General features: G+C 38.1%; 1 protein-coding gene across 1 annotated transcript in view; it reads left to right on the top strand.

The window, feature by feature from the left end:
• The window catches only part of UBAC2 (UBA domain containing 2), an 87,454-nt gene extending 78,082 nt beyond the window's left edge, over nucleotides 1-9,372 (top strand). Inside the window, exons 8-9 of the mRNA XM_064408372.1 lie at nucleotides 5,114-5,233; nucleotides 8,505-9,372. Of these exons, the coding sequence (XP_064264442.1) occupies nucleotides 5,114-5,233; nucleotides 8,505-8,612 (228 nt within the window). The 3' untranslated portion in view covers nucleotides 8,613-9,372. The remainder of the gene's footprint in view (nucleotides 1-5,113; nucleotides 5,234-8,504) is intronic.
• Nucleotides 9,373-13,184: the final 3,812 nt, after the last annotated feature.

Raw genomic sequence — 13,184 nt, 5'->3', positions numbered from 1 at the left:
ACCCCAAATAACAAAAAAACAGAAGAGTTCTATCTTCACAAAAAGAGGCAGGCTAGACTTTGAGTAAGTGTACTGGAAATTTCACCATTCTTTCACTTACGCAATGTTTAGGGCAGCAGATATCATGTTGTCCAAGGCTATGATCTTTTTTGTTTGTTTATTTATATCATCAGTATGTGGACTTTGAAGTCAATACATTGTTGAAAAATTTATATCAGAGAAGAAAGTAAATGTTTCTTGTTTTCAGTAAATTTTGTTACGAAGCTTAATGTGAAAAAAGTAAGACAGTATTTATGTCTTTATCAAGTAAAGGCTTTTATACAGAGTGGAATATTTTATAAAAATTATTTTAAAAGGTGAAATGCAAAGCAATTTCCTTTCTGGTTTTTCTCACTGTGGTTATTATGTTAAAAAAGGTTAACGGGACATATCAGGAGGTGCTTCCTGTTTGTGCAAATAGATGACAAGTTGGCATTAACCATCTACAGGAGATAACATTATCAAAATATCTTAACCACATGCATCACTTTCAACAGTATTTTTATAAAGCCCTTCATTTATTTTGAAATTAATGTAATTAAAATATGTGCATGTCTGAAGGCTACATAACTGGATATTTGTTAATTGTCCATAATTCAACACTTTCACTTGTGAAGATTTGGATAAGAAATGCTTTTACAAAATATGCCATGGCAGGTGTGCATGTGGGAAACAGGTTGAGCTGTTTTTCAAAACAGAGAAGAAAGAGATTATCTAAAAAGAAGTGGCATAACTCAGTTTTAGCAGGCTGTACAATCAGAGACATTTGCTAGCTCTAGATATTTCTTCCTTATTCTGTAGGAAAGGTGGATACTTCTTTCTTGTAAACAGAATTGTCCCAGGCACCACTAAAAGAAAAAAACAACAACCCAAATTTTAAAAAAGGAAAACAAAATCAAGGATGTGACTTCAGAAGGCACAGCTTCTGTACGTAAAACCTTGGCAGCTATCCAGGAGTAAATCATCAATGTGGCATTTCCTTAAAACTTTTCAGTAATGAGGAGCTGCTATTTTCCCCATTTCTTTAGTTCACACCATTCGTAAATCTCATTCTTTGGTCATCTAAACTTGTGACGAGTTTGTCGTCTTCCTGTAACGGCAGTTCCAACATCACCAGTGTTCTCCTAATCCATTTCCAATAGTGATTTATTAGAGACCAGTAAAATTACTTCCTTGGTATCTTCATTTCCTATCAGGCAGTAACAAAGAAGTTAAAATCAACTGATTCATCCAGTCTGTGCTGCTAAACAAAAGGAAACTTCTGACTTTTTCTAAAAAATTACAGCATAGGATTAAAGGGGGGAGAAAGTCTTATAGACCTTTCTTAGGTTTGTCTTGTCACCCTTCTAGTGAAATAATTAATGAAGCAGTGCTTTTGTCAAATCTTTTTCCTGATGACATGTCAAAGACCAAGTTGTGAACAGAGATAAGGGCCCAGGCACCAAATTGTGCACATCATTTTTATGAATCATGGTCTAGAATTTTTCAGTGCTCCTCATTCTCTAGCAGTACACCTGCACTGGCTGCTCCCCGACACCAAAGATCAGGACCAAGAAAAATATTGCTCGAGATAATCTCAGTGCAAGATAACCCCAAGTCTATCAGTTGTGGAATCTAGCTCTGGATGGAAGAGGCTTAAGGCATCCTCCTTACCTAGTCCTGGGTCATGTTAAGTCTCAGCCCCCAAACCATGTAGAGTTGAACTTAATTCTTTTTATAACAAACTGCCAACTGGCATCACAGAAGAACTGCCTGGATTTCACTAAATGGATTAGACTGGCACACACTTATCACTGAAAGTGCTTCTCGGGAAAGGAGCTTCCATAGTGGATCCTGGAGCATCCCCACTGCTTACTGTTTTGGACCACTCCAGAGAGCTCTGTTATCTGAGACAAGGCTTCTGTGGAGAGTGAGAAGATTGGTGCGAGCTCCTCTGTGCTGTTGTGTGCTGGTGCTGAGGGTCAAGTATGATGTGAAATGCTTAAATATGGTTTGCTGATTTCCCAGGAGGGAGTCTCAGATGGTTTAGAAGCATCACTTACATAAATTAATCACACTGGATATCTTCATGTGAAATCTTCCTGACTTCTTACAAGTAAGTCTGGTGGCACAGTGTAAAACCACTGCACTACAGAAATGATCATGAAATTATGAAGGGGAGGTCTGCAAAATAATTTCTGTAAGGCAAGAATGAATATTGGTTTGGAAATCTCCTTCCGTGCATTTTTTAAACTGGAATTTGTGATATTTACTCGATGTCGAGACATTATTTGGTGCTAGGTATGGCTCAGTTTAAAACATCATCATGTTTCTGCTGTGATAGTGAAGGTTGTCTGAAGGTCTTTGCACAGTCACCATCCATACTGTTAAATTCATAGCCTTGATTTCCGTCTTCTGTGAATTTAAGACATTAACTGCACTTCCCAGTTTTCTCTTACTTTTGTGAGACTGACCACATTACCAGTCCCATAGTTCCTGCTGCAGTTCCTTGAATCCCTGCTCTTTTGAACTTGACCCTGTGGTTGTGTGTCATCTAATTAGAAGCAAGACTGTGAAGGGAAACAATTTTCTTTCAGTTAAGATAAAGGCACTTGGTTTTGGTGAAGTTTAAAAGACTACACAGATGAGAAGTGTACCACAATATCGGGAGTAATCCTAACCATCAGTGTTCACATACCATTAATTGTTGGATATTTTCCTCTCATTAATATAGTTAAGAACTAATATATTATGTTTACCACAGTTTCCAAAAGTAATTGAAATACTTGATTTTCATCTAATTTGTCTAGCCTGTTTTCTCTGGGAAGGGGTCTTCATGTGAAACGCTTTTGAATGCTTCAGTCAACATCTGTAATTTATTAAGGTATCTGCTGTAAACCTTCAAAACTAAATAGTTATATTTGTAAGGAAATGGCAGTTCTTATTGAAAAGAATGAGTTCTGTGTATGTTAATGCAAACTGGATTGTAAGCTTAAGGTAAGGAAGTAGACAAGTCTGTAGTGTTAGGTGAGAGAGCACAGGACAGAGAGGATGCAAAACCAAACTGGAATAGGCAGCTCAGTATTGAAGCTCAGGGCACTGATGGAAAGGTACATTTATTTTGGTCTTCAGATACGCTGAGATAAAGGTAAATAAATGTGTATTGTAGATTTTGTATTTGATATACTTTTTTATGTATGACTTAGGGTGCTTCAAAGAAATGAGTCATAGTCCTGTTACTACTTTTACCAATTCAGTGTGAATGACTTGTGGCAGCACTACTTTCACCTCCTCAAGTCATCTCTAAATAGTAAAAACAGGTAAAGGAGCATTAATGCAGTGCTGTCACTGACCTGTAAAGCTTAGTAGACTCTGAGAAGTTCAAAGTTCAAACTCAATTCTGAATTATGGGAAATTATAGGGGGGGAAGTACAGGACGTGATTCCCCAAGACCACAAGGTAGTGCAGTGGTGTCAGTAGATCTGATCCCTCTTTCTCCTTAGGCTTATGCTCCAAACCAGTTCTCCTTTTTACTACGCTGTGCTGTTTGACTAACATGAGACTTACACAGAATCCTTTGATCAAAACCTCATGAATGTTAAGCAAATATTTTATGCAGAATGGGAAATGGAGATGCATACTTTTTAAAATTCAGATTCACTGACAGTGGAATCTATGTCTTGAAAATGGGTGATGGCTTCTGGCTATTTCACATCTTCACAGGGAAAAATGTACCCTAGTATAGAAGGGACTAGAATATTTCTCAAGCTGATGTTTCAAGTCTCATGACTCTTCAAATACTTTTTTAAAGTGTGCATTGTACTGCCCCCTGTGGTGTCTGGGCTGATTGGATCTCCTCTGGACAGAACGGAAGGAAACAAAGGAAAGGGCAGGAATGCTAAATATTTTTTTTTGTGAGCACATTTAGCTGTTGCTGATCTGATTGAGCAAAGGGTATTTAATGCTGTAAGGGTACATAAAGGCAGGAAGAGCACTTTGAGAGAAGAAAAGAAAAAACTCTCGTAAGAGGAAGACCTTCTGAGAAACAACGTTATAGAACTAAAATAGAGTAACTAGAGGAAGGAAGGCCATGTCCTATATATACAGAAAGGGAGGGGGATCTTCTCCATAGTAACAGGGAGAGCAGGGGAGGAGGGAAAGGACAACACAGACTGACAGACTGCAAGACATGTTTCAACTGTAGAAAAGAGAGATTGGGGTTTGCTCTTATCTGCTTATGGGATCTGTGGGCTTTGTGTGATACAAAATCCCTTCAAAAATGTCCGTATAAGCTAAGAAAATGAGGATTCATTATTTCTGGACAAGTATAAAGCTTGTATTTTAGTATTCCTTCTTTATGTTCCAAGTATCTTACTATTACAAGAGTTGAAGCTTGATTATTAAGAGGAAATTTCAGTTCTGTGATTTGCACCATACCTATGTTACTGCTGTGCATTTGCATTATTACTTATGTAGTTACAAGATGTTCTGGCACTGGAACATGGCCAGGTTTTGCAACAATATTTCACACACAGAAGTTAGGTAAATGTGGTCGGTCTGTAAGTCACACGGGTGTCAGAGAAGTGGTCACTGGCATGGAAGTCCCAAGTGTCCTGAAGGTTGGGTTTATTCTGAGTTTCCTGATGTAATTTTACTGATGCACTGAGAAGCCCCTTTTGCTTTTTGCCCCTCACTTATTTCTTGTACCCTTTTTCCCTCATTAACTTCAGCAGCAATTTTGTAAAGGACTTGCAGGACCTGCTCTTGCACCTCTTGCCAGGCAACCCCTGCTAGTAAAGACAGCTTCTTTCAGCCTCAGAAACCTAGCACTGTACCAAACCAGATCTCTCCCAATGGATCTGAAATATCCTTTACTCCTTCTGTTAGAACATTTCCTTAATTTGCAGTGATTACTTAAATTAACAAGTAAAGAAGTAACCAGTCCAATTTTTGCTTCATAGGAGACTACAGCAGTTTTTGTTGTTTAAAATAAAGTACTTAAACATCTGCTTTGATATAATGTGCTACGGATGATCTTTTTGTTTGAAACATTTTAGTTCTTTTTGCAAAGACTGACAGTAGTGTCTGCTTTCAGGGTGGGATGATTAACTGGAATAGACTGTTTCCTCCTTTACGTCATAGACATAATGCAAATTATCAAGATCACCCATCTGAACAAGGCATACCTCCACCTACTGAGGTTTCTGAAGAGCAGGTAAACACTTTCTATTTTAAAATGGCATTTTAAATTATTAGGAATTAATCTCTACTAATTTTTTATCATCTGTTTATATGGTTACTCTAATGGTTCCTATAGCAGCAAAAATGAGAATGTAAGGTAATGGTCGCAATATAGAGACAGATTATTGTCATTAGTATCCACACCAGAGTTACAGAGCTACTTGGGAGTTTCTACTTTTATGTGTTACTGCTTGTATTTTGTATTTAAAGATGTTGATGGTTTCAGTAGTGGAAACTATTCAAATCTGATAAAATAAATGTTTCAAAGAAAGAAGAACGATAAATAAATTTCATTATTTCTCATGTAGAAATCATCTTCGCTGAAGTCCCCAGCTTAAGTTTCCAGTTCAGTAATTTTGGGTTTTTTTAATAAAAATGTTATGCTAACTGTGGACTGCAAAACACACTTGGGCTAAAACTTGAATGTTTCCCTTAATAATGTGATCGACAAATTCCTTATACTCATGCCACATAGAAGATTGTTTCCTTTCTGTCAAGTATAGATTTAGACTTCTAGACTTTTTTGATAGTTTTATTCCCAAAAGAGATGATTATTTATTCAGAAATTTAAGAATTTAAGATTAGTCTTATTCCTGCATTCAGGATTTATTGCATGCAGTCAAGTTCTCCAGGTTAGCTGCAGTTAGCTGTATTGGCCATTTTATAGTTTAGGGTGTCTGCTGCCCTCAAACAAGATTAGGTTTCTTTCCTTTTTATCTTTTTTATAAGGAGACAAGTCAACACTTGGTAGCAGCAATGTCATTTTTAGTTTAAACTGTGCTTCTCCCAAACAGAAGTCTTTTCTATGATCTGATTTCCAGCTTTGATTGGAAGTTAGATTGTGTTCAAAACATTGAAAACTTTTAACTGCACTTTTGACTGCAAACCTTCTGGATTACATCTAGAAAGGGGGAAAAAAAACCCCAACAACAAAAAAACTCCCATAAAACCAACAAAACCCCAACTAACAAACAAAAAGAAAATAATAATAGAAACCCCACACCAAAAAGCACATTCTGAGATAAAGCCCAGAAACTTAGTTTTGGCTGTCCTGAAAGCCTACTCAGCGCCAGTATAGGATAAACCAAAAGATTTCCCTGCTGGGTTGGCTTACTTCTTTAATTATTGGCAAATTCTGCTTATGGGGACTTCTACTTTGGGGCCGAAACTAATGAAATAGATGCCAGTCTGGATTCTTACCCCAGGCCCAGATTTATAAAAGCAATATGCACTTGTATTTTCTGATGCATTGAGGATGTAGGGCTCACTTGATTGCTGTCATTTGCAAGGCTCTCTGGTTACCCTGCAAAGAAGAAATTATTAAAGCACCTTTGGTTTTTCAAGACTGTACTAATAACGACACAAATTGTCTTTAAATGGCAGAAATGCAAGGGTTTCATCTGTTCATCACATTAAAGTTTGTGAGCCTTTGCAATGCTTGTGGTACAAAAATCTCTGCATTTCTTGTGGGGTTTTAGCACCATTAGTTGCTGTTGCCAGTTATACACTGTTTCCTGGAGCTGGATTCATTTCCTGTGGTTAAAATATGCTCAGATGAAAAGAGGATTTTGTTATTACTATTCCCCGTGGTGCTTGATGAATATTTCTGCAAATAGGAACGTTGCAATTCCATCACCATTTCTTAAAGTTAGAATTCATGGCAATTGCAATAAAAACTTCTGAAGTGTGTTTCTGTGGTTAGCTTTATTCCACTGCCTGCCCTTTTTCTCGTAAAAAACCCGCAATCTTAGATGAAAATAAGAGTTACAGGTTACAAAATTGATTTTAGACTTAAATTGCTGTTGCGGAAGTGTTAAAAGTAACAATTCATTTCTCTCCCTACAAGAAAGTGAAAAAACACGGCAGTGGATTGTAGGGTTGATGTTCTGACATCCAAGGTAGCTGTTCTCAAATGTGTTGTGGGGGTGTATTTATTTTAAGAAAAGGAAGGACCTGCGCCTCTGGGCAAACTTGGCACTTGTGTATTTCTCAGTAAGTCACCAAAGCAGAGATGACTAAAACTACTGAAAGTTCTGGGGGTGTCTTAGAGGAAAGAAAAGCTGCTTTTGGTGGCAACTTTCTTTTAAAAATACTTTCAGTGCTAGTGCTGCTCATTGGTCTTGCACCCTGGGAAAATTCCTCTCAAGATGTGTACATCCTCCTCTGCGTTCCTGCTTCACTCTGCTGCTGCAGGCTCTCTGCAGGCAGAGCAGGAGGAGCAGTAGCTCTCTGGCAGCTTCTGTACCCAGGACTTCCAGGTTCAGGAGTTGTGGAGTCTGCTCATTAGACCCTTGGAAGCAGAATGAAGAATGCTTTGTGCTGCCAGCGGCCACAGTTTCTTTTACCTGCCATTCCCTGCCCTCCCACACCTTGTTTTTCCACTTCTAGAAGATTAATTATAAAAGTGAATTACTTATATTGTGACTTTCAGTCATACTGAAGTGAGACTTACAGATTTTAAATGTACTTTAAATTGGTATTTAACCATAAATTAAATTTGCAGTGCCTTTTTACATGTGTTGCTTTAAATATCTGTTAACAGAGAGCACAAAGGTTAGGTGTTAAGTACATGATATTATAAAGAGTTATAAAAGTCAAGTGGTTATTAATTTTAAAAAATCACTATCTTAATGTGCCCTTTTCCATGTTTTTCTTCTGTCAGGTGTCAATGATTTTTGCTTTGCAAATTGCTTTTTTTTGAGTATATGTAGAAGCCCTCCAAGAATTTTACTAAACCAATTTAAGTATTGTGCTGCCTCTATGTTAGGACTAACTTTAAGGTTTATTTTAAAAAAGCCAACACCTGGAATGAATAGTTTTGAGGGGGTTTTTTATGCCCTCTGGAGAAGTAGATCTTTTCAAGGAAAAGAGCTGAAGATTCATTCTGGATAGGTTTTCTCATCTGCTCTATAATTCTGTTTTGGTCAGTGTTGGTTTCTTGAGGTCCTGTTTTTGTTGAGAGCAGCAAGCCCCCAGGTTAGACTGTAATTGTCATGTGTGGTACCAGACTTTGGATTTTACTCTTCTTTCAAAACTGGACCAGCCAGGAAAATGCAGGTGGGGCATTTTCTGCAATCAGCTTACGAGGTAGAAAGTGATTGTCTCTGTGGCAAGGTTTTGAAGCACGTTGTCCCTGATAGGTATTTGATCAGTGGAAAAGTGATTTCTGACATTATTGACTAATGTGCACACAGTGTGAATAAAACTCAGGTTTTTAAAGCAGTGTTACTTCATTTCTTTTCCAGGTCGCACGACTTATGGAAATGGGGTTTTCCAGAGGAGATGCTCTAGAAGCTCTGAGGGCTTCAAACAATGACTTAAATGTAGCCACTAATTTTCTACTGCAGCACTGATGGGTTTGTGTGTGAAGGAACTTCACCCGCTGGGTTTGTACATTCTGGGAGAGGATCAAAGCCACCTGCTGGGCAGACTCACCAAGGTCAGCCTGCACGAGCGAGAGAGACACAGCTCCCTGGGACAGGTGACTCAGAGCGATGCTAAGAAATGATGTGAACTGTTCCCAAGCCTTTGGATCACTTGGTGGTTTCTAGTCTGGTTATCCTTTTCAAATTAACTTTAGTTTCTACTTGTTACTGGATATCACCTAAATTTATTTTTAAATAAAATAGGTGGGTTTTTTCTTGTAAATCTTTGTTAGACATTATCAGACTTAATGACTAGGGAAAAAAAAGCTCCAACAACTACAGCAGCTAGATTTACCTGTCAAGAAAAATCATAGTTTCTTCATTTACAAGTCTAATTTCTCTAGCTTAAATGTTATTTTACAGTACTTGATTTTTTATTACATTAATAAGAGGTTTGAAGATCACTTAAATTTCAACTCAATAAAGGGTTATGGGACTACTGTGTCATTCTTTGCAAAGTTTTGTTAATGCCTGTAATATTTTATTTCTCAAATTTCTTTTTGAATAAAAGTTGTCATTCAGCACATCACAGACAGATAGGGTGAGAGAAGATTCGTGTGTGTATGGTGAGCTATGGCAAGTGACCACTGTAAATTTGAATTTTTACAAACTGAGTGAATTGCTGTTCAAATACGGGTCATGAAGATACTCACTGGAAGCAATAAAGGTGAATTGAATGATGCAATAAGATCAGACCTGGAATGATGTGAATGACTTCTGTAACAATGCAGTGTCCTGCTGCTTTCAGTCTTTTCAGCTGGCTACATACTGTCTTAAAAGGAAATTACAAAAAGCTAACTTTTCTACATATAAGTATAGTTTTCTAGTGTCAGAGATGAGGATGGCCCTGCATTTGCTGAATCCTTACTGGAGTGATCCCCACAACTTCATGCTGACTGCTGGAACATTAACATTAGGGGTGATCCAGGCTGGCGCTGGAGGCAACAGGATAGAAGTGCCAAGTTTGTGCCATGCTGGCTTTGAAGCTTAGATTGATTCCTGAATCAGCTTGCTTGGCTTGACTCTCAGAAGTGCTCAGGATTAGCACCTTAGGAGTTGCAGGAGGTGGGGTGCAGAGAGGGGAACATCTCTGAAAGCAGTCTGAAGGAATGCAGGACTCCAGAGTGCAACTCCATGAACCACTCTACATGTGTATTGTACACATTTCATGTATGTTTCTGTCTGTACCTGTGTGTGTGCAGCGTGGCATATGTGTCTGTTTATATACACACAGGCATATTTAATACATGCATACATTTAGAATAAGGTATAGGGCATTAGAAGTGTAACAGAGGCAATAACAGGTGCATAGGGGATGTTTTGGAAATCCAGATGAACACTGTACCACAGCACAGATCTTTGCAGTCTCACTTGGCCTGGAAAACAGGCAAAAAAAAAAAAATCAGGAAATTACAGGATAAGATTTAGGGGGAGAGAGAGAGAGATACTTCTCTTTCCTTTTTTAATTGACTGATAAAACTGAAAATAAGCCCTTCAGGCATGCAAGTCATTATCTAGAAATTGCATCAAATTTGTGCAGCTTTCAGTACATGACATAATTTTTAATTAGGTCAGTGTTCCATATGTATTTCTTTGGTACTTTGCAATGGGTTAAATAAAGGGGCTTTGGAAAATAACAATGTTTTTTCTTGGACTTTGATGAAGCTCCTTCAGGGTTTAGCTGGTTTCTATGATCATCTTATTTAGGGATGGTCTGCTTTTTAAAAAGAAAGTTGAAAGGTTTTGTTTGTGTGAAGCTGACGCTGTGTGTGTGTGTGCACCACAGACACTTCTGTACCCAGGGAACTCTGGAAACTTGCTGTCTTGGAAAGCAAAGGGTACATGTAAGAAAAAGAAGTCCTACCATAATCTGTATATACAGACTACTTAAATGTTTTGAAACAGGTACAGGTTTTAATTTTGAAACATACTGATTCCTCCTTCACAAATATTTTATCCAAAAATAGCAATAAAGACTGGTAAATTAATTCAGAAATCAAATTTTGTCTGTAGGAAATAAAATACCTGTCCCAGAGCAAATAAATGTGCCCTTTTCAGACATTGCCCTGCTGTAGGGACAAGCACAAAGAGTATGTATTCCTTGGAATTTTAAAACATGTTGAGTGGCATATGGGGTATGTAAGTGGATATTATCCAAGTCTAAATCCTTTCTCACTGTTGCCTGTACAGGGGAATTCAAATATCATGACTGCATGGAAAATCCCATTTTGCTGGTCTTTCTGCAAAACATGGTTAAACCTAAGGGGTAAAATTCAGGTCTTGGTGATGTCAGTTAAAAACTCCAGTTGATCATGAGAATAGTTTGTGTTCAAAATGCTTCCAGGGTTGTGATTTCCAATTAAAAAAAAAAACAAAGAAGTGGCAAAAGAAGGGTCTGAGATGCTGTTGAAAACAGTTCCTGTTTCATGCAAGAACCACAGAAGAAAGATTCACACGTTAGAGCTGGAAAACAATCAGTTTCCATTTGATGGTGAAATTTTCATGAACTGTTTCTGGGAATGTGAGGAGCGTGTTCTTCACAGCCTACGCTGCGTTTGTCTGATACAGTTTTGAATGTCTCATCACACAGTTTCTAATCTGTGTGTGACACAAGCCATATTTTTTGGGCGGCATGAAAAAGGCAGAATACTTTTCTATGTATTGGATTTCAAGTGCCTAGAAAATTCATTCTAGTTCTAGTAAAGCCAAGATTTGATATTTTGAAATAAAAGTAGTTGCTGCTGTTAAAATTTCCCTACTAGACAGGGAATATCATCTTGTGAGACATCACTGGAGTAACTATTGGGGGACTTTCCTAGACAGTTACATGACACTTTGAAACACACCCACAGTAAGGTTGATATTTGTGTAAATTACCTGATAAGCCACCAGGCTCAGGTTCTCAAGCCTTAACTTTTTGCCAAGATGGAGACTGATTGGTCTCAAGCCCTACCAAAACCATTTTCCTCCCTCAAAACAAGCATTAAAGCCTGCCTGTTACTGAGAGAGCATAGGGACTGTTCACACACCAGCCTGTGCTGTCTAGCACTTACCAGTGCCTTTTGGAATATGTGGTGGAGAAAAGGCATTGTTATTTTTGTCTGGAACAGAAGAGCAAGCCAGAAAAACTTACTGCAAGGCACTGGGCAAAGGGTGACGTTTCTGGCTCTCCTGTTTGTATGTATATGTGTATATATGATTATATATATGCATATATGTGTGTGTGCATGTGTGTATATACAGAGAGTGAGTCAGAATGTTTATGTATTGGTTCAATGAATTCAAGTGGAGCTAAGAGTTTGTTAAAAGAAAATCAAAAGTCTGTATTCCCTCTCTCAAAAGTGTATATTTATCTATATATCTGTGCAGTTGCAAAGGCACCAAGCTTTGGAAACACTTCAAACTACAACTCCCCTGCTATGAGGGGAACTGCACCTTTTTGAGGATAAATAAATGCACAGCATTCATTTGAACTAATAGAGGGATTTGATGCAAAATTGCAATTAAATTCTTGTGTATTCTTCCACAAGAAAAACCTACGTGAGATTTCTTTAACTGTGTGGCCCCAGTAATCAGTATTTTATATAAATGAGCATGTTTTGAACAAATTAACTGTTCTACTAGGACAGACACATGAACACACAAATACTGTATGTGTTTATATATATGCACACACGCATGCATATTTATTTTTATATATAAATATATGTATGTAAAATGTGTGTCCATTTACTTTAAAAATACTGGTTTAATTTTTAGTAGGATTGCATTCCTCCTGTTTCCATATATAAAGGGGTTCTTTCACCACAGAAAGTCTGCTCTGAAACTCAAAAGAGAGTGTGTGCTTCCAGCAGTGTTTGGTGCAAATACGAGGTGAGACACCAGCCCTGGGAGCAGAGGAATGTTGCAACTGGACAAATGGGTGTGGCTGTTGAGAATCTCAACACGTTGGTAGTTCAGCTGCCATCATTTGTTTTCCAAAGGAGAGTCTTAAGAGGAAGGAGAAGTGAGTTTGACTCATACCTGTTTGTATGGGGCTGTTTCTAAACCTGAATGGTTGCAGTGGAGAAAGCAGGAATATACATCAAAAATGAGGGAAGAATTCCAGGATCCTGGCTGAAGTGAAAGCAGGGTCTGACCTTTTGACTGAGGATAGGTAGGGATCATAAGTGTCACGAAAGATTAGCAAAGGAAAGGACTTGAGAGAGATGAGGCAGGTGGAACTGAGCAAACGCAGAGAGGTCAGGAAAGAGGAGCAAAGTAGGACTGAGGACAGACAGAGAAGACCTGCTGAGAGAAAGGGGACAGAGTGTTGCATTGCAATTAGTTCAGGTTTGAAAGAATTCCCAGGATTTCTTGCGGAAAATGAAAATATGCAATGTTATAGCTAATCTACTGAAAATCCACTCTTTTTTTTTTAGGGGTGTCTTATCGGGGAATCCTCACATTTTATTTGGTCAGTTTTGCAGGAGGTGGTACCTGAGGCAAGTGAGAAAGCAG

The sequence above is a fragment of the Passer domesticus genome, chromosome 2 (genome assembly GCF_036417665.1).
Source record: "Passer domesticus isolate bPasDom1 chromosome 2, bPasDom1.hap1, whole genome shotgun sequence".
Taxonomy (NCBI): Eukaryota; Metazoa; Chordata; class Aves; order Passeriformes; family Passeridae; genus Passer; species Passer domesticus.
The sequence above is the reverse complement of the archived record's forward strand: the minus strand, read 5'-3'. Positions and strand labels throughout refer to the sequence as shown.